The sequence below is a fragment of the Nanorana parkeri genome, unplaced genomic scaffold (genome assembly GCF_000935625.1).
Source record: "Nanorana parkeri isolate BGI_ZX_2015 unplaced genomic scaffold, ASM93562v1 scaffold255, whole genome shotgun sequence".
NCBI classification, from domain to species: Eukaryota; Metazoa; Chordata; class Amphibia; order Anura; family Dicroglossidae; genus Nanorana; species Nanorana parkeri.
The window spans coordinates 518,558-540,159 of record NW_017306523.1 but is presented as its reverse complement, the minus strand read 5'-3'; the positions used below and the strand labels follow the sequence as shown (position 1 = coordinate 540,159).

The following is a 21,602-nucleotide window of genomic DNA, read 5'->3' as shown; positions in this document are numbered from 1 at the left end:
CAATCTAAAATATAAACAATCAACGTCCCCCCTCAGCGGGCCACGGTAAAATTATCAAACGTTGACCGGTCCGCGGCGATAAAAAGGTTGGGGAGCACTGCTATAGGGTACTACAAATTGCATGTATTGCTCTTGTGATTCCTAATATGAACCCTACACAGATGACAAGCGGATACTTTTGTATTTTTATTTGTATTCAGTGGCAAAGGAACGCTTCAAAGACTTTGGCAACACAACCTTATGGGCTTTCTAAAGAGAGTACATAGTAAAAGTGTTTTACTTTTTAACACCTCTCTCTATTTGAAACTTGTTACTGCAGAAGAGAGCAGGAGGGAGGGACCTGAGTTATTGATTTTAAAAAAGCTTAACTATTTCATTAATGAATGTCTCAATAGTGAGGCATTAATTAATGACTGGAACTGCTGAGAATCAGCAGTTACCAGCATTACAGAGGCTAATATAACTCGGCACGTACAGTGTACGTGGCCAGTCATATAGCCACTTTGTGACGGGACGTACACTGTACGTCTCCCGTCACGAAGGGGTTAAAGCACTGCAAAGTGCACCTGGTGTGTGGTACTCTTGTGCTAAGTGCGACGCGCTAATATTCATTTGAATAGCACCCAAACCATTAAAAAATAGCGCATGCAACAATACTCTTTGCTTTGACTGGCATTTTTCTACATTGGGTCAACACCAGTTACTGCAAAGTCAACCAGAAAACAATTATTTAGGTGCCCTGATCACAACACAATGTGTTGTGGTATGCACTGTGGAAAAATGTGTTCTGGATGGTACTGGATGTCATGTGCTGCTGTGCAGAGACCTAAATGGCGAATACACTTTGTACACTGTGTAACAAGGACCTTCGACTGTAGACCGGAGGTGCAAGTAAAATGCAGTTTTATTAACACAAGACAGTTTCTAGCAGCAACATAAAGGACATTCTTTTAGTTTCGCTCTGTGGTTTTCCACAGCTCCAAGAAACTCGCGCTGCTCTCCCCTCGAGAGCCCTCACTCTGCTCTCTCAGCAGTGTATCCCACAGGTCCTTGGGTCACCGACCTTCCCGACCTCTCCCAGCCTTCCCTGGCTGTTCCACGTGTCCAGCACGCACTTGAGTCTGCTGTGGCTCTGTGCCCCCTGCACCCACACAACTTTCACACTCCACAACTCTGGTCCAGACTCCTAAAAAGGCAACTCTCAGCCACTTGATCAGCCCAAGCTGGTCATTGGTAAAACCTGGCCCCAGGACTGGAGGTCTTATCCCACCCAGAGCTCTAAGAGATCTCCAGAGCTCCGGATCCCAGCTACAATTAGGAAAACCTGGAAGGACCTGAAAAGCCAGGCTCTTCCTTATAACATTGTTTACACTCTGGACCCTCTCAGCCCCTTTGGCTGAGAGTCCTGGGTGCCAATGTTGCTATACTACGCCACAGCATTGCCATGCACTGCCACAGCTGCTAATAAAGTTCAAAAAAAATTAAACTGTGCCTTGCGTTGTTACAGCGCCAGGCACCGCTACACTCCACTGTCGTCCAGTGGACACCAACTACTCACTATACATCCAAGGTGGGGCTGGATTTTCCTCACTGGAGCCTATATGCAGAAAACATTTGGTGCCCTCAGTAACACCCCTAAATTAGGATTAATTCTGTTACAAACATTTCCTTGTGTTCTTAGGGCTCGTTCACTCGGATGTTCATGGTCATACACTGCTCAGATTTATATATTTGTGGGGCGGGCATGGATGGGTATTTTCAATTAGCTGTGGCTGCTTAGTTTGTACAAATCAAAGAGAGGCTCCGGAGCTGTCCACTTGTATTTGCACATGGAGTGAATACCTGCGGTTAGGGACAGATGAGCGTTCCTAGACACAAACAGTCTGCGTACAGAGCCGTTCCTCTGTCCCTAGTCACAGATAATCACTCCTTGAAATATTACATGTGAACAGCAGTGTAAGTCTTTTATTTGAACAGGTTTCCTCCACAGCTTATCAGAAACACCTGGCCATACCAACCACATAAATATGCTGATCTGGATGGTGTACAGCCATGTGAGTGAGCCCTTATAGTTATACCGATGAGGATTTTGACCTGGGGCACTCAACAGAAGACCCAGGGCACTCGGCAGAAGATCTAGTGCACTATGCAGAAGACCCGGGGGACTCAGCAGAAGACCCAGTACCCTTGGTAGAAGACCCGGGTCACTCAGTAGAAGACCCGGGGTATTTTGTAGAAGACCTGGCCCACTCAAGAGAAGGCCTGGGACACTCAGCAAAAGACCCGGGGCACTCAGTAGAAGACCCGGGACACTCAGTAGAAGACCCGGGGCACTCAGTAGAAGACCCGGGGCACTCAGTAGAAGACCCGGGGCACTCAGTAGAAGACCCGGGGCACTCAGTAGAAGACCCGGGGCACTCAGTAGAAGACCCGGGACACTCAGTAGAAGACCCGGGGCACTCAGTAGAAGAACCGGGGCACTCAGTAGAAGACCGAGGGCACTCAGTAGAAGACCTAGGACACCCAGTAGATCTGGGGCACTCAGTAGAAGACCCAAGACACTCAGTAGATCTGGGGCAATTAGTAGAAGAACCAGGGAACTCCATAGAAGACCTGGAGCACTGTGTATAAGACCTGGGGCATGTGCCCTGGGTGCCTGGGTCTAACAAACATCCTGGTCTTCCCTAAGAACTTTCCCCTGGGTAGGACCGGCAAATGTTTAGTTATTTTGTATCAATAAATATTATGTAGCTGTATTAGGAAGACTTAGAAAAACATATTCCATCTTTCTGAATGTGTTTCATGTCACAACCATATGAGAATGTAACACAAAACATGGACACAATAACCCTCCACCCTCAATCCACCCCACCACCTACAAGAAAAGTGTGGTTCTTTCCCCGCCTATTCTGTTTTCATTTGCATTTTGGCTCCATCCGCACATCCCCATAATATATTCCTGGATACCAGTGAATAAATAGACTGCAAATCCCATCTGCCACCGTGGCGGAGGAACTGGCCAGATAGCAAGCAATTGAGCTGCACGTTTGAAAATGACTTGCTAAACTATTGCAGACTTGCCAAGCTTCACAATTTTGTTGCACGATTACAGCAAGTCTGCATTGCAAGTCTCCAGACCAGCAAGCTTGCAGAGCTCTTGCTAAGACCTGCAGGACACTTGCTGTAGACTTGCCAAGTAAATTTTCTACAAATTCAAAAAGTGTCAACTAGAACTTATGCTGCAAGTCTACAACTTGCCAGGAATGTGTGCGGCTAGTTAACAAGAATTACAATTAAACCCTGCCACAAGCTTGTGGCAAGTTATCTTTGCTATCTGCGTGGTACATCTCAATGGATGAGACTGCACTTGTGGTCCATTGATTGCTTCCTTCCTGTGGAGCTGGGGAAAGAGTCTGCAGGAGCCTGAGCATTGCAACTGGATCCACTGATAGTTGCAATACTCTGCAGACTTCATTGCAGAATGTGATGAATGCATTTGGTTTATTCATGTGGGTGCATTTATTACAAGATGCCTTTGTATGAAGAAGACCGGTCACCATGGTCCAGGAACAGAGCCATCGCGTCCTATCATATATAAGGGATCCCAATAATAAGATGACACTGCAGCCAGGTGACAATGACATGAACGGCAGACAAGCGGCGGCCGGCGGGGCGGGCAGCACGTCACATGCCATGTGTCCATGATCTTGACAGACAAACAGACGGAGGTGTATGGCTCCACCCTGAGCCGTGACGTCGCATTCCTCAGGACGTCACGGAGAAGGGAGCTTCCAGGCTCGGCACCCGGTCAGGCGGCTGGGGATGTTGATGCTGCCGCATTCCCCGCACAGGAGAGGCGGGACGATGCCCGGGATGTGCAGCTCGGCGCACTGACACCGGGAATGGCTGAGCGTCCGGCTAGCCCGGCCAGCGGGTCAGCTAGTGGGATCGGTGCGGCGGACGGACACGACTCGCTGTCTCTGGAGGAGATCTTGGATTTATATAACCAGCCCATCAATGAGGAGCAGGCGTGGGCTGTGTGCTACCAGTGCTGTGCATCCCTGCGGGCGGACGAGAAACGGCGGAAGATCGCCGGAGCCTCCGAGATCCGCATTCGGAAAGATGGAGCTGTCATCGTCACGGAGCGCTCCGGGCCAGGTAAGATCAGAGCCATACATCGCCCGCATATGCCGCATTGCCGTACAAAGAACAGGAGAGCAGGCTAAGGCTGGCGACATCTCCATTTAAATGTCCCTAGCGCCCCTTCCCCCATGGCTCCCTCTCCCAGCTGTCAGTGTATACTCAGCACAGTCAGGTAGGATCAATAGGGATCGGGTTATATAGGGAAGCCTGATCTCATTCATATCAGGGGAAACAAAGCACATGACCTGGGGATCAGTCCCCGATCGAAGTAATTCCTATGTTCTGTCCACCTTTCATCTCACACTGTCAGTTCATTGATCTCAGCAGAAGCATCCCCCCATCATATGCCCATAATTGTCACACCCCCGACTGACCAATCACGGCCCGCTCTGCTGATCCATGCTCCCCCAAAACAACACTGAGCATTGTGCTGCTGTGGCATCTAAGAGGTTGATAGCAGAATCATGAATCCATATGCCAGAAGAAATACTAGTCATAGCCGAACCCTTCCAATAAGTGCAATGCCAAGTGAGCTTCTACTTCCTTGTGTCTGACTACATCATGTGTCACTATAGATCACCTGTGATCTGCCTTTAGTACATAAGATAGGCGCCACGCCAAATGATGGCAAAGGAAAATGGCTGAGCACCCAGAGAGATAGTGGGATCCTTTAGTATACAGGATAGGCACCACGCCAAATGATGTCAAGCGAAAATGGCTGAGCACCCAGAGAGATAGTGGGATCCTCTAGTATACAGGATAGGCGCCACGCCAAATGATGTCAAGCGAAAATGGCTGAGCACCCAGAGAGATAATGGGATCCTTTAGTATACAGGATAGGCGCCACGACAAATGATGGCAAGCGAAAATGGCTGAGCACCCAGAGAGATAATGGGATCCTTTAGTATACAGGATAGGCGCCACGCCAAATGATGGCAAGCGAATGGCTTAGCACCCAGAGAGATGGTGGGATCCTTTAGTATACAGGAGAGGCGCAACGCCAAATGATGGCAAGTGAATGGCTGAGCACCCAGAGAGATAGTGGGATCCTTTAGTACACAGACGAGGCGCAACGCCAAATGATTGCAAGAGAGAGTGTTAGTCACAAGGGGGGAGGTATATGTTTATATTTACATTCCAGGGCTATTGAGGGGGAAAGCATTTACCCAGGTCCCCAAAATAAAAGGGGATTGGTGTTTCTATATTGAAGTAGATGTCATTTGTATTTGTTTTTTAAGATCTGTACCTTTTCAATAAACCTGAAAGGTAATATTGTCTAAATTTCAATACTAGAATCTTGGTGTGCTTTTGTGTATTAGTTCCAGATCTGTGCTGTATTCCAGGGTGAAACTTGGAGCTTCCTGTAATAAAGAATGGCCAAGGCTGTTCTCTCTTCTTGTGCAGGGTGACTGGTCTTGTATCTGCCCCTTCCTGTGGTGGGTGGGCCTGTTAGGCCCCTCCCGCAGCTTTGCTCTCAGCACAATACAGTGATTATGTTCCATCTAATTTTACATGGTAACATCTGTGTTTTAAAAGGCATTTGGTGCACACAAAGTGGTTTTGTGTGGTAAATGTTTTAGTGCCCAAGAACCTAAAATAATACCTTGTGATCCTGCCTGAAATGGCCTTGTTCAGGCAGTTCCTGTTATAAGGCCATGTCACACCATGTCCAGACAAGATCCAGACCAGGAAGTTTCTTTGTCTGGTCCAAAAACACATCCCCATGTATTGCTATGGTGTTTCTGAGCTTAGTTCACACCATTGCGTTCAGTTCCAGTGCCTTAAAAAAAAGGTACTGCATGTGTGATGACGTCCAAGCGGGGTGTGACCCGGCAGCCGCTCTGGGGACGCCCCTGACTGCATATCACATTTTTCTGGCCTGGAACACACAAAAACGCATTCAAACACACTGAACACTGAGCCTATTCACACTAAAGAAAAGCACTAGAACACATCAAAAACGTAGCAAACACGCATCAAAAGCAAACTGCACCACGTTTGCAGGAACACATCCAGATCTGGTCCGGACATGGTGTGAAAGGGCCCAAAAGGTGACAACTCTCTGTTGCTGTCTCCCAGTTAGTCTCATGTGTTGTCCCTTTGTCACATGCACTTCCAGAGGAGTCTAAGGGCTCTGTTTTTGCACATTTGAGCTCTGTTTTTCTGCACACCATGTCATATGCATGGTGGGAATACAGCACATAGAAAACTATTGTTCTGTAAGTGCCCTGTTCACACCATACATGCAGAAAAACACTGATCAATGCACAAGAGGTGAACGAAGCTCATTTTGCAGGCATGTTCCGCCACTGTCAGTGACATGCCGCTGGAGTGCATGTATGTAGACAACAAAGAGATCAGCAGCACTGAAATGGGAAAAGGTTTGAAACATTGAAAAAATAAAAGCACCGAGCCTGCTGGATATATGAGACACAATATGTGTATGGCTCTTGTTCCTTCGTTATGTGTCTACATAGTGACTGCACGCTTGTACTTTATCCTGGTGTAGCCTGCTTTGCACTGTATATTATTGTATCCTTGGACATTTGTGACAACTTGTAAAAATATTGAACAAGAAAAACAAAACCAACAGTATATTGTTAAAAAAGAATCAATACTTGTTGCATACACAGTGCTCTAGCAAACAAAATGTGATTGAAGTAGGTGTTATCTCTAAGGCTCCATTCACACATAGGTGTAGCAGGGGCATGCATTTGCAGGCTTTTGTTTCCCATGTTAGGCTCATGTCCCCATTGTTTTCAATGGGTGACAGACGCTCACAAAACTTGCGCATGCTGCGACATGCATTTTGCTTTTTTTCATGCGCTTTTTGAATGGCTACGTTTTGGGGTTCCATTAACAGATAATGACGCTGCAAGCGCGTTAGGGTGCATTTCATGACCACTCGTCAAAGCACACAATTTTGTGCGCATTTCACGCGCTTTTCCCATACGACTATGTGTAAATGGGGACTAAGTCCCTGTTCACACCTAGGTGTTCCGTGAATGCGTGCCAAATGCTTAGAAAAAAACGTAAGCTTTGAAGCTCGTTCACATAATGCCTCAAAAACGTGCAACATGCTTGTTGTTCCATTACTTGCTAATGGCACCCCAAAGGTAGCCAGGAAAATACAAGTTTTTTCCTGCATATTCACGCACATTAAAACAAGCAAAAACGTAGTACATATGTAGCAGAATCTGCCAAATGAGACACTCTCCGGTGTAGGCACCCATCAAAATCAATGGGGACCTGCGGCAATTGCGGAAATAAAAAATGCACAAGAACGTGCGCAAATGCGCTTTCCTGGTACGCCTAGGTGTGGAGGGGTGTCACTGAATGAATCTGTTCATATTAAGGTGCCAGGGATATGGAGGGTAAATGAATATATCAGCTCCTCTAACAAAAAGGAGAGCGATGTTTCCTTATTAATTAGAATGATGGTTATTTCTTCTCTCCACTTGGCTAGGAGACGCAATCTTTGCCAACGGTATCAGCCAATAAAAGACATTTGTGTGTGTGTGTAACGCTTTCCGGTTTGTTGATGAAATGGCTTTGTGGTTGTGTCCAATAAAAAATAATGTGATGCTGTGCAGGCATTGGTTGCATCTCTGTTGACAAGGAAATAGGAGGCACGGTGTGGATGAGGAATTAGGTGCTGTCATTATTGAACGGAATCTATTGTTCCTGGGATGTGATGGAAGGGGTAGTGTTGTGGGTTGTTGGATGGAGCACAGTGTGTTAGCTGTGTGTCAGCCTTCACTGTAGCTTATACCAGATAGGACTGTCATAGACGTGCAGCAATGCCTGTAGTAGTCATTCTAGACAAGATAACATAAAAAGAGATAAGACACAAATGCTGGTTGTGTTATATCGTAGCATTAAATATACAGCGTGCTGATCTGTTTCCATTACAGTTCATCGCTGTACCCTGTGTAGATGGAATCAGAAGTCTTGCATGCTAGAAGACGAATACAAATGCTGTGAAGTGCCAGTAGACAGCACATGATGTGGGGGAAATGAGATGGAAGGATTTCATGATTTCATGTCTTCTGTGTAGCGAGGATGCAGCAATGTCAATTTGCGCTGGTCTTGCGTGAAATCTTCAATTCTCCATCCACTCTGCACGAAATTCTTCAGGATGTTGGTGGATTATGGAAAGTACAAGGATCTGGGCAGTTATGCAGTTGCTCTTGTGACTAAGCTTTAAGTACACAATTAGGTTTTCTTTATCAAATGTTAGGCCAGTTAAATACAAAGCTATTCTTAGTAGCTTTTCAAAGATAGTATGGATATGGGAGTCTTCGGTTACTAATTTTATCCTTCGGACTTGTGGAACTCTTTGTGGTCTGAAATTGTACGCTTTGTGTGCAGTGTCATGTAAGGGCTTATGTACATGGGTGCAGAATACACTGCTTTTAGATCTGTAATGCGTACATTTTTTGAGGGATCTGAATACAGCTTTAATATATTCTGTGGGCCCATACCCACATTTGCATACAGCTCCGTAATCTGGAGCTGCAGTCAGGTGCATAAAAAAATTAAAAATCTGTGTCCAAGGTCCAGCTTACGGAGTGTAATTTATGCTGTGCAGGTGTAAATGATTGTGCTTACATGTAAATGTACTCTATTACAATACAGGAGACATCTGCGTTGTAGCAATGAATGATATTAGGCAGCAATGGCCGTGTGCATCATAGCAATGAATGACACTAGGCAGCAATGGCCTTGTGCATCTTCGCAATGAATGACACTAGGCAGCAATGGCTGTGTGCTTCCTACCAATGAATGACACTAGGCAACAATGGCTGTCTGCATCCGAGCAATGAATGACACTAGGCAGCAATGGCCTTGTGCATCTTAGCAATGAATGACACTAGGAGGCAATGGCCATGTGCATCTTCGCAATGAATGACACTAGGCAGCAATGGCTGTGTGCTTCCTAGCAATGAATGACACTAGGCAGCAATGGCTGTCTGCATCCTAGCAATGAATGACATTAGGCAGCAATGACTGCCTGGGTTTTAGCAATGAAAGACGCTAGGCAGCAAGAGCTTCCTGCATCCTAGTAATGAAGAGAGCAAGGCAGCAATGGGCGGCTGGGTCCTAGCAACAAAGGGTGCTCTGCGGCAATGGGTGGCTGGGTCCTAGCAACAAAGGAAACTAGGTGGCAACGGGCGGCTGGGTCCTAGCAACAAAGGAAGCTAGGCGGCAATGGGCGGCTGGGTCCTGGCAACAAAGGAAGCTAGGCGGCAATGGGAGGCTGGGTCCTGGCAACAAAGGAAGCTAGGCGGCAATGGGCGGCTGGGTCCTAGCAACAAAGGAAGCTAGGCAGCAATGGGCGGCTGGGTCCTAGCAATGTAGGGCACTAGGGAGCAAGCATTGCCTGGAAGATGTTAGCGGGCAAGAGCTGCCTGTGTACTTGCAATGAAACACTGTGAATGAGCCCTTATACATTCTTTGGTGGGTAATAGATATCTATTTCATCTGTTTGTTTAGCTGCTTACCTGAAGTCTATCTTGCCACAAAATGTAGATAAAATCTGATTGGTTGCAATAGTAAACTCTTCAACTTTTCTCTCCAGTTTTTATATAGGAGATCTCTCGTTTCATAAAACCATTTTGCATAAACTGTTTCATTGTATTGTACAGTCTTGTTAATGGAGTGAGGAACACGGCTGTAATGCAAAAACAAAAAAAAACACATAAAAAATATCTTATGCGCTATACTCTGTGGCCTTATGCAAATATTACTGTGAATGTAAAGAACAGTCTTTTCCCCATAAGTGCCCATGAATAAACTCCTCAGGTGTAGACTTCAGTTATAATGTGACAACTTGTCATCTTAAAGTGGCACTAAACTCAGGAGTTAACCCATAGAAATACATTCAAGTACCTTTTTAACTGTTAACAAAAATTTATCCTATTTGTGTATCACTCAGCTGTAGATCCTCAAATCATCTCTGAATTGGTGCTGACGCTGCCCTTCTGGAGGGTGGCTACTTTTGTTCCCCATGGTCCCTGTGTGTGTTGTAAAGTAGTCACCTCTCCGAGTCCCGTGATGGGCTGCAATCTCAATACAAATTTAGTAAACTAAATGTAACCCATCGCACCGTAACTGAATGGGCTCTAAGCCATATGTATAAGATTTACATAAAAATTATCTTTCGATTATGTAAAACAATATAAAAAAGACTCTGCCGTAACAGCCAGATTGTGTGCGGCATTGCAGTGTGATGTTATTTGCTGTAAATGGAAAGCAGCCCGGGGGGGTGTGTGTTAAAAATAAGATGAAGGCCTCTTTGTGGACCGTTAAACATGTTTGGTGGCACAGCAGTCATACTGTTTTGGTAACATAGCAGCGTTTAGGCAGTTTATTTATTTGTTTTAAGGAATCAGCAGATCCCCGAGTTTGTTTTCGGAGGCTGGACAATAGCTGCCTGTGTACATTCATAGAGAAGGATGTTTTCAGGAGGGGATTGTGCTTTGGGAATTGTAAGGGAACATTCAGCCTTTGTGCAGTTACTGGAAGATGGGAAGGCAGCAGAGTAGCCAAGACTGTCAATATGCTGGCTACCCGGGGACACAAAGACAAGTCCCGCTGCTTCTGTGTGTGCGCAGACCAGGCCTGCAAGATTCATTGAGAAGCTTTTCTTCTTTTCTATGAGCTCTTGGTGCGTGTTTTAGGCTGTGTAGTGTCAAAAAGGATCTCTGGACAAGCTAAAACTTTGAGATATGCTAACAATACAAGAAGGTGTTGAAGATGACGAAGTACAATCAAGCTTTACCTAGTCTCATTAAGAGGCAGCAGCTAAAATGTAGCCAAGACCTTGAAACCCTTAGGCCCCAATCACATATGAGAGTTTTATAGCTTGAATGCCTACAACACTCAACAGGAGGAATCCCATTATGTTCTCAATGGCCCTGTTAACATCTGAGTGTTCTGTCGCTTGTAGTGAAATGCCTGTGGCTCGAGAAAGTACCTGAGCTTTATTTGGAGCAGAGACAAGTGTTATGGCCCCAATGAACTTCAATGGGAGCAACTGAAAACACAAAAAAAAGCATTTCAATGTTTTCTTTGTCTAATAACTAGCTTTGCATTAGCTAAAAATAAAATAAAACTGCACACTGTTGTATTACCAGCTACACATTGGAATTTCTTACAGTAGGACTCATTTCCATATGGGCAGTCCCACCACTGAAAGAGCCCTGGTAGGCCCCTCATCACTTTGTCAATATTTCTCTTGATTGCTGTCTTTGTACTCCATAATTTTGTCTCTTTATTGATTTGTTTTTTTCATGGTTCTATGCTGTGTCAGGGGATTCTATAGTCACTGCAGGTGTGCTCACTTTTTTTTCCTGTTTTTAATAATAATGTATTGCACAAAAAAGAAAATAACACTCAAGCCTGAAATGCTTGCAGAAACAGAAGAACCCCGAAAATCATCCAAGGATGCTCAGTTCAATGGGGTCTGAGAGACCTGGATGTACCTATTTTAATTACATACCCCCAGGGTACCACTGATGGTTTTAGGGGATCATTTGCACAGTAAGGTCATGTTAACAGTTTGGAATTAAAGCAAATAAACTGTCACATGTTATGAGGTCACATACTCGGAAGCATCGGATATTGTTGGATGGGTAGGGTGACAGTGTCTCTTTAAGGCTTATATTGCACTAGATATTATTTCGGTGGCGGCAACTTCCCAGTGATAGGATCTCTAGTAAACGCTTGCATCTTCGGCATTGTTTCCTTGCTGATCAGATCACAGTACTCCCCCCGACAAAGCCGTCATCTGCTTTATCTTCAAAATGAACGATTCATCTTTATTCAGATATCAGTCTGCATCTACTTCAAGAACTGAGATTCAGCTGGTTCAAAAATCATATTCAGTTTAATCATGCAGACTTGTAGAGTTTTTGAAAGGTTATTATTTGGAGTTTAATTTGTAGTCCGTGTCATTTCTGAGGCCTGTGCCAAGTTAGAACATCACCATTTATCAGAGGGACCTTAAGAGTGTGTGTTCAGTTAATCTACACTGCCCGGGCAAAAAAAGTCACCACCTAAGCAAATAGGTAAGAGGAATAGGGCTTGTTTCAGTTAGGTCTAGATTTGCCAATGTTATGTGCCAGTCAGCTGCCTACTTGAATATACTGAATGACCAGGTGTTTCCTTCAATTGATTTTTTTTTCTCCCCCAATGACACGGGCATATTCTAAGATTACAATGCCAGGCTTCATCGGGCACAAATTGTGAAAGAGTAGTTCAGGGAGCATGAGACATCATTTTTACACATAGATTGGACACCTTAGAATCCAGACCTTAACCCCATTGTAAATCTTAGGGATGTGCTGGAAAAGACTACGCGATGGCCTGACTCTCCCATCATCATTACAAGATCTTGGTGAAAAATAAATGCAACTCTGGACAGAAATACATGTTGTTACATTGCATTAGCTTATCAAAGTTATGCCATCTTGCTGCAATCAAAGCTAAAGGGGGTCCAATGAAATATTAGAGTGTGTGTGTTTTTTTTTTTCTTAGGCTAGGCAGTGTATATGTAGTCACCAAATCTGCCAATGCCTATATCACTGTGCAGGCTTTGCCTCTAGGAGTGCGGGAATTGCCTTTTTTCATAGCCCTGTGAGAATTGCTGTGAGGAAGAATGATCACATATTAAACAGTTTGTTAAAAAAAAATTTGATGGAAATTGCTGGTTTCACAGTTTATATAATTGACAAACACCAGAAAATATTGTCCATCTGGTTCTTTAAGATATGCAATCATGAAATGAAACCTCCATTTTTGGCCCTATGCTTCATAATCCCCTGTCTGTGCATTTAAGGATTACTTTGAAGTCCAGGCAGAAATATAAAATACCATCAAATCGGGTTATGCTTTAAGGAAACCCTTTATGAGAGAATATGTAGACTGGAGCTGGACAAATCCCAGGTGCCAGGTAGTCAACGCTTCCTAAAAACTCCAGCTGCTGAATAACTTTTGAGGTTCTCTAGTTTGTTGTCCGGCTCCTAAAAATTTTTTGGGAAATGCTGCCGTCTCCTTGATTTGGACCAACTGGCTTCTGAATTACATATTTATTAGTCTACCCCTGTTGTAGGCTGCCATTGATTTACCTCTCCTTCAAAATGCCAGCTGCCTGGCTGTCATGCTGATGCTCTTGGACTCAGTAGGTCTAGAGTCGCTAACGTGGAACTAAAACATAGATCTGGAATAGTGACAAGTACTACAGACTTGTTCTGGATTCATGACTAATGCTAACTTGTGCTGCAGGCTTGTTGCAGATTTGTGACTCAAATATATTATAGTTAGATGCAGCCAGACAGCCAGCATTTTCAGGAGGTTGCCAGCAATTGCAACCGTTAAGCCCCCTTCACACTTTTATGTTGTAATATTCACTTTATGCCACTTCAAATCACATGATACTTGCGATTCCATTGTTTTTAATGGGTCTGGTTCATATATATTCATTGTGTTGTGGTTCATTGTGGAAAAGAGTTCAGTTTTATCTATCAATGGGTATTGAGGGGTCCATGGAAGTCAATGGGAGGGCATGATATATGAATTTTCATGTGCAGCCATGGTTACTGAGACCTACCTCTCGCAACAGGCCATGTGCTACTGGCCTGTCTGCATTTACAAAACGGTTTGCTCTTCTAACACTCCCTATCGTGTGCAAACACAAAAAAGCATTTTGAAAAACTCCTCACAAAAAATGCAGTGTGAGACACGATGTACACTACTGGAGCTGTCGCAACTCACTAGACCGTCCGCTGAAATGCTGCGGGCTATTGTGAATAGGCCCTTAGTCCTATGGGGTAGATAGTTACTCCTTCCATGTCATACATGAAGGATCTCCATCCACTATCAGATGGAGGACACCTCTTTCCAGAGTTGATCTCTACAAACAATGTATACCTCTCTTCCCTCAGTAGTTGTTCTGAATTCCTTAGAGGCTAATCTCCTCTAGGGCCCATTTACTGCATTTTGGCCTTTTGTGGGTGCGGGAAGTTATTATAAATAACTGGAAAATCCTGTACTACTTCTGCAGAGAAATGAATGTAGCCCAACTGATTTTCCATACCCATGCACATACACTGAAAAGCCATTTTGTATAGCAGCCATTTAAATCACCAGTATGCTTTTGGATTGTGGGAAGAAGACGGTGCACCCAGATAAACCCAGAAAGTCATAACTATATACAGACAGACCCTATGAGCATTTACAAGGTATATGTGGAAATCCAACCCAGGACCTTCCTGCTGCAAGGGAAGAGCACTAAGCATGTGCTACCTGATTCCTCCCTCCATTTGTTAATCATGATCTCTAATAAAATTAACATCTGACTAAAGCTGGGCATACACCTTACAATTATCTGCAGATTTTCGATGGTCAGATGGGAAAGGTGCAACAGATTCCTCCATCTACACTTAACTGTGTGGATGGAGTAATCTCCACCTGGGCCAATCTGTTGCACTTTTTCCATCTGACCACAGAAAATCTGCAGATAATTGTAAGGTGTATAGGCACCTTAAGAAGGGAGTCAAGACTGTAGTAAGCAGCAAAGTGATTACATCTGGTTACTTTTATATTGTTAGTCTGAAGCTATTCTATTTCTTTCTTGGCTTCCATTTTGTTTTTGTTTTTGCTCTGTCCTGCGTAGGGTAGGGGTGGGCAAATTAATATGGCATTCGGGAGCTAGTGTGTCCAAACCAGGAGCCAGCTTCATTGACGACAACTAGATCAGGGGTGGGCAAACTCCAGCCCTCCAGCTGGGCTAAAACTACAAATCACAGCATGCATCTTTCTCTGGAAGTCATTCCTGTGACTGTCAGAGTCTCACTATGCTTAATGGGATTTGTAGTTACACAACAGTTGGAGGGCCGAAGTTTGTCCACCCCTAAACTGGAGGAAACGCGAAAGGTTAGGCACCAGTTGTAATTTTTAAGGCACATTGGCCAACCTGACTTCTTTGATTTGTCCAGCTCTGGTGTAGGGTGCAATTGAACCCATGTCCGGTTTCTTTTTTTTTTTTTGTCCCTTCTGCAGATTTTTCTTCACTTCTTGTCTAGTGGAACAGTTGTAACCATGAGAGTAAAGCTGGCCATACACTCCCACTGGATTCCTCCATCCACACAAAACAACGTGAACAGGGGAATCTCCCCTGCCGGGCTGTTGTATTCTGTGCAAACGCTGACTGCAGATGATTGCCCATATTTTAACTGGTAGTGAGACTCATTTTAGTGGTGTCTTTCATCTTCATGACAGAATCTATAGGAGTAAAGTGTTGTCAGCAAAAGAGAATGAAGTCGTTTTTCAATGTAGAAAAATCAATGTATGCATTACACACATTGCATTCAAATGAATGGCAATGCACCTAGTGCAAAGAGCTAGGTACATTTGGTGCAAAGAGCTAGGTATATTTGGCAAATCCATGTGTTTAGCGCAATGCTCCAGTGTGAATTGGCCCTTAAAAAAAAAAAAGGTTTGGGTTGGTGCACTTTGCAGCCTAAAGGTAGCCATACACTGTGGGAATTTCGGCCGGTTCTTGATGAACTGGCTGAAATGTGCGTAGTGGGTACCACTGTCAGCACCCTTTCGGCTGGCATCCCTCGATCAGCTGATCGAAGGAGCAGATGGAAAATCTCTATGTTCGAGCGGAGCTGGCAGCCAATGAGCTGCCGACTCTGTTCGGGTATTCTGACAGCGGGAGATTGCTCGATCAATGCTTGCAAGCGTTCATGGGGGCAGTGGCATCACAAGGTGGGTCGGAGGTTGCGTCCAGCACCGGGTGACAACATAATGACTATCAGTCATTTTTATGTCACCCTCTCTGAAAAGTCGGGCACACAGTCATGAATTGAGAGCCCGACAGCTGCATGAGAGAGTAGGGGACGCAGAAGCATACCTTATCCTGCTGAATTCCGGTCCCCTCCTCTCTCTGCCGGCGTCCAATCCCTGAAATGGCTTCCGGCAGTGAAGTGCGCTTGATGACGTCCCAGCGGGTGACAACCTCTCTGGGGACGCCTCTGGATGGAGGAAACTGCTCTTTGTTGAATGAAAAAAATAGAACAGTGTATGACCAGCTTTAGCCTTCCAGCGTGAAATCCTTCTTTTTTTTTTGGATTCATGGACATACAGTATGTAAACTGTGGAGTGGAGAGATTTTCTGGAGAGCTCTAAAGATCTTCAATACAATTACATCAGTGTTTCTGTATTAGAAATCTCACATTACAAAACCTGAAAGGTTCAGAGTCCTTCATCTGGGCAGACAAGCTAATTAAGGTTCCAAGCTGAAAGCAAGCCTTGCTGATTATACTTGATTTGAGCAATTTTCCTTTTCAGGAGATCATTACTGATGACATTTATGTGTAGATCTGGCCAGCCATAGGAGTACAAATTTAAATTCAGGATTCTGGGAATTGTTATGGTGTTTCTTAGACATGAAGTGACAGGTGCATTTGGCAGCCATCTAAGTCGAGGTTTACACCTTTTGTGTTTGCATTTTCCTGCATATTGTGGTGAGTTTTTGATGTGCGTTTTTTGTGCGCTGCCATTGAAGTCTATTTGGCCAAAAATATGCTCTGCTGCACCAAAAAAACTGTACTACTTTCCCCAATGCACGGTAGAGCAGTGCATGGATATTAATGGGCTCCATAGAAAAGATGGCAATCTTTTGATCACAACAATTGTTGTGCAATACTGTGCGCTAAATCGCATAGATGTGACTGAAGCATAGTGTCTATGGTTGCCCACAGACAACACTAAAAGGATATTGTTTGTACAGGTTAAAAGCATGTTCCAAGAGCAATGTACCATCGGCTATAGAGGAATACAAATTCCAGCAATACATTGTACACTGTGTGAATAATTTGTTGTACTCCTCTACAGCTGGTGGTATTCTGCATTGCGCTGTATAGAGGACTACTAATCAAGGAATAATACATTTATACAGCGCAATGCAGAATACCACCAGCTGTAGAGGAGTACAACAAATCCCAGCAATAATACATTATACAGTGGTGCAATCCCGAATACCACTAGCTATAGAGGACTACAACACCCAGCAATAGTACAGCTATAATGTACGATTGCTGGGATTTGTTATATTCCTCTATAGCTGGTGGTATTCTGCATTGTGCTGTATAATGTATTGCTGGGTTTTGTAGTCTTGTAGTCCTCTATAGCCGATGCCATTCTGCATTAATTGCTTTATAATTTTTACACTTTTCATTCACTATATTGCACACCACACTTTTTTTTTTTCTTTTTTACTTCCACCGCTCCAAGCTTGCTCCTATGATGGACTGCAATCTCAATACAAACTAGTAGTACCATAACTGGAGCAATTTTTAAAAATGTATTATTTTTTTTTAACCGATTTAATCGAACTTGAAAAGAATTGTTACCTGCAGCTCTACTTTACAACCATCGCAAGACTAAGGTCTTGCGATGGTTGTAAAGTGTATGGCCACCTTAAGGCTGGTCCTAGGCTGTTTTACTTGTCCGCTATCATACCCTCTACACTTCTCTTTTGCACATACTCCTCCCTATTGGTCCTGCTAGGCCTATAGCTTCTGAGCACATTGTTTCTGCATGTGTGACTACAATGCGGGATATTGGAAAGGCAGAATGAAATGTGGACATGGGCATACAGAAAGTGTATGTGAATGTGATTCTCAGCATTTATTTAAAGGTATTTATGGTGACTAAATGTATGTAGACTTTTATAGATGCAGGGTGAGAGATGTTAAAAAGGATGTGCTAAAGCATATATGACATTTTTGTTTTATGACTTTAGTGGCGGTTTAATGATCTGAGAAGCGTCTCAAACTGATCTCAAACTGATATCATTGACAAGAGCTCAGTGCATGTCAAGACAGGCCCTAATAAAACTATAATTAATCGTCTTTAACTTGAACGGGTACAGCGGGCCCATCTAAATGGGGACATCTAGCACCAGGGATACCAGAATGCCCAATGTGAACAAGGCCTGCGAGTTGATGGGGTCAAACTGACTGTCGATTTGGACCATAGTGATGAAAGAAATCAAAAGAGCAGGATGGAAACATTTTCTTGAGTGCACAAAATGCTAACAGTGAATGTGGTTTTCGCTGGGGAAACTCCATTTCTTCCATAATCGAATGGTTAAATCAAACGAAATTTCAGACAATGTTGTACAAAGCTTTGAGAGCATTATCGAATGTTCTGAGATTTTTCTCAATTTATGGCCTGGTTTAGTAAATTCACTGCTGGGCTGCTCGCGGTTCTCCTTCCTGCAATGGTGGAACTTCCTGTTTCTGCTTCATTCATTCTATGGATTTAGGCTCCCCATACCTCTCATGCTGCTTTTAGGTCATTACCGTATCAATTACAAGGGGGCAGCACTGACACGAGGAAGCAAAGCCCTGCATCTACCAAGAGGTCCGCCTTCGCACATAGACATGGTGCAGAACAATGAATAGTAAGTTTGTAATGGGGAAAACATCAGGAACGAGGAGCCTACAGGTCATTCTGGTGACTAAATTTGCCATCTGCTTACTGTTGTTTTGGCCACAGCCTCCCCAGCTCATCTTTCGGAAGATCTGAAGTGCTCGGTATAGAAAATATGTATTAGAATGTGCAATCAAGTTATGGAATAAAGGATAGCAAGTTTTTTTATGCTGTTGTTTTTTTTTTTTTTTAACCACGTTTGCCAGTAGACAAAACATGTCATGGAGAAGAGTAGGGGTGTCTTATAGATGTACCCTGGCCCGTCGGATATTTTTAGAAACCTTATATGTTTTTTGTTTTTTTTTTCCTTTTTTTATTTAATTTTTGTATGCAAACCATGGCGGTGTGTTTCTTGATTTACAACATGTACAGCTGTGCTGCAAGTAAGCCAAAAAGTACACATGAATGACTGTCGGTGGCTATGTAATAGGGATGCACCGATACCAATACTAGTTTCGGTGCCATGCCAAGTATTTGGGCGAGTACCCGTACTCGCCCAAATGCTCTGATGCCTAACCCGCTACATGAGCTTCCAGTCAGGAAGCTGGGCAGCGAGTCATTACACGGCCCCCCCCGGCTTTCACCTGCTTATAAGTATGTTAGCGGCTGTAAATATTATCTTTTTGATTTTTTGACTGTATTAGGGAACGCCATAATAAGTAAAAATGAATTTGATGGGTGAAGCCTGAAATCCTTGTTTTTTTTTTTAGAATTTCATACCCATTCCTAGAACTTCAAACAACAGATTACTGCAATCAGAGTGGATAGAAAACAAAATAATGAAGAAAAAAAAAAAGCCCGGGACGGTATGCCATGTCCCTTGAATGTATTTCCCTGCCCTGCAAAATTTAGTTGGATTGTGGCTTTTTTTTACAGCATTTGATAAGCAAGGAAGAGAGATGCCCCAAATCCAGATATATCTTCTTTCTATTGATTTTACAATCTTTATGGGAAATATTTCACTTGAAAATGTGGCTTAAGTAGAATGAAGCCAGTTTATTAATATTGGATAGAGTAAAGAACGGAGGAGTTAGAACCCCTATCAGCTTCTTTGCCTTCTGTGTGCCATTAGGGACATTTCCCTTCACTTCCTGTCCTTAGCCATGACAGGAAGTGAGAAGAAATCCCGCCAAAATGAGGGATCCCACCTAGTGTCCCCATACTCACTCAAGCCTCACAGCCCTTAACTTCCAGATCGCTACCTCCAGCCTGTCTCACCCTACGTGATGGTATGTACCTCGGTGTCCTCATGTCCTATACAATGTGTTGAAAATGATAACTCACGGATCCTTAGACTGCTGGAGTGGAGGGGGAGTGAGGCTGGAAGGACTTGTCAAAGAGCAAGCCGATTTAGAGGATCAGTTGAGAATAACTTTGTTTTGGTTTAAAGCCTAGATTAAATCATGCATTTATCCCTTGCAGTGCGGGGGTAGCCCCACTGCAAGGTTTAAGAATCATTTTTTCCAGAGTTCTGCTTGTGACATGTGACGTGTAAAACATGTTACAATATGGAAGATAAGTTTCATATTCACAAGATCCTTCACTTGGCTTTGACGTGAAGAATATATTGCATGAAACTATATACAAACATTATCTTACTATTTGATGGCTTGTACTTTTGTCAGTGGAACTAGTTAGTGAATATTTAAACAAAAGCGTGGCATAACTTGCATTCTAATTATGTTTATACAAATAATAAGTAGTTATGATTACAGGATTCTTCCTACCATAATGCATAGCTAACGGCGAGATTAATATCAAAGAGAAATAATGTTTAATCCCTGTGTCATCTTGTGCTAATGCTAAATGTCTGCTAATAGACATTGACAAGATTATGTCTCCTCCTTCTACGTGTGTCTGTGTGTGTGTCTGTGTGTGTGTACATGTATACACTATAGTACCAAAAGTTTTGGGACGCCTGCCTTTACACACACATGAACTTTAATGACATCCCAGTCTTAGTCCGTAGGGTTCAATATTGAGTTGGCCACCCTTTGCAGCTATAACAGCTTCAACTCTTCTGGGAAGGTGTCCACAAGGTATAGGAGTGTGTCTATGGAGTGTGTCTTTGACCATTCTTTCAGAAGCGCATTTGCGAGGTTAGGTACTGATGTTGGACGAGAAGGCCTGGCTCGCAGTCTCCGCTCTAATTCATCCCAAAGTTGTTCTATCGGGCTGAGGTCATGACTCTGTGCAGGCCAATCAAGTTCCTCCACCTCAAACTCGCTCATCCATGTCTTTATGGACCTTGCTTTGTGCACTGGTGTGCAGTCATGTTGGAACAGGAAGGGGCCATCCCCAAAGTGTTCCCACAAAGTTGGGAGCATGAAATTGTCCAAAATGTCTTGGTATGCTGATGCCTTAAGAGTTCCCCTCACTGGAACTAAGGGGCCAAGCCCAACCCCTGAAAAACAACCCCACACCATAATCCCCCCTCCACCAAACTTTACGTTTGGCGCAATGCAGTCAGGCAAGTACCAATCTCCTGGCAACCGCCAAACCCAGACACGCCCATCAGATTGCCAGACAGAGAAGCGTGATTCGTCACTCCAGAGAACATGTCTCCACTTCTCTAGAGTCCAGTGGCGGCGTGCTTTACACCACTGCATCCCAGTGATGTAAGGCTTGGATGCAGCTGCTCGGCCATGGAAACCCATTCCTTGAAGTTCTCTACGCACTGTTGTGCCAATCTGAAGGCCACACAGAGTTTGGAGGTCTGTAGCTATTGACTCTGTAGACAGTTGGCGACTTCTGTGCACTTCAGCATGCGCTGACCCCGCTCTGTCATTTTAAGGTGCCTACCACTACCACTTTGTGGCTGAGTTGCTGCTGTTCCCAGTTGCTTCCATTTTGTTATAATACCACTAACAGTTGACTGCGGAATATGTAGTAGCAAGGAAACACCTGAATCCAATGATTTGGAGGGGTGTTCCAATACTTTTGGTAATATA

The 21,602-nt window shown here is 44.0% G+C and overlaps 1 protein-coding gene across 9 annotated transcripts in view; it reads left to right on the top strand.

The window, feature by feature from the left end:
• The first annotated feature begins 3,680 nt into the window (after nt 1-3,680).
• The window catches only part of SPIRE1 (spire type actin nucleation factor 1), a 147,000-nt gene continuing 129,078 nt past the window's right edge, over nt 3,681-21,602 (top strand). For 7 of the 9 annotated variants that reach the window (XM_018556850.1, XM_018556847.1, XM_018556845.1 and 4 more), the window contains exon 1: nt 3,681-4,158. In XM_018556850.1, coding sequence (XP_018412352.1) covers nt 3,702-4,158 — 457 coding nt within the window. In that variant the 5' untranslated portion in view covers nt 3,681-3,701. Of the gene's footprint in view, nt 4,159-10,730; nt 10,749-19,191; nt 19,228-21,602 lie in introns of all 9 variants that reach the window. The other 2 variants (XM_018556851.1, XM_018556849.1) reach the window with 1 other exon arrangement.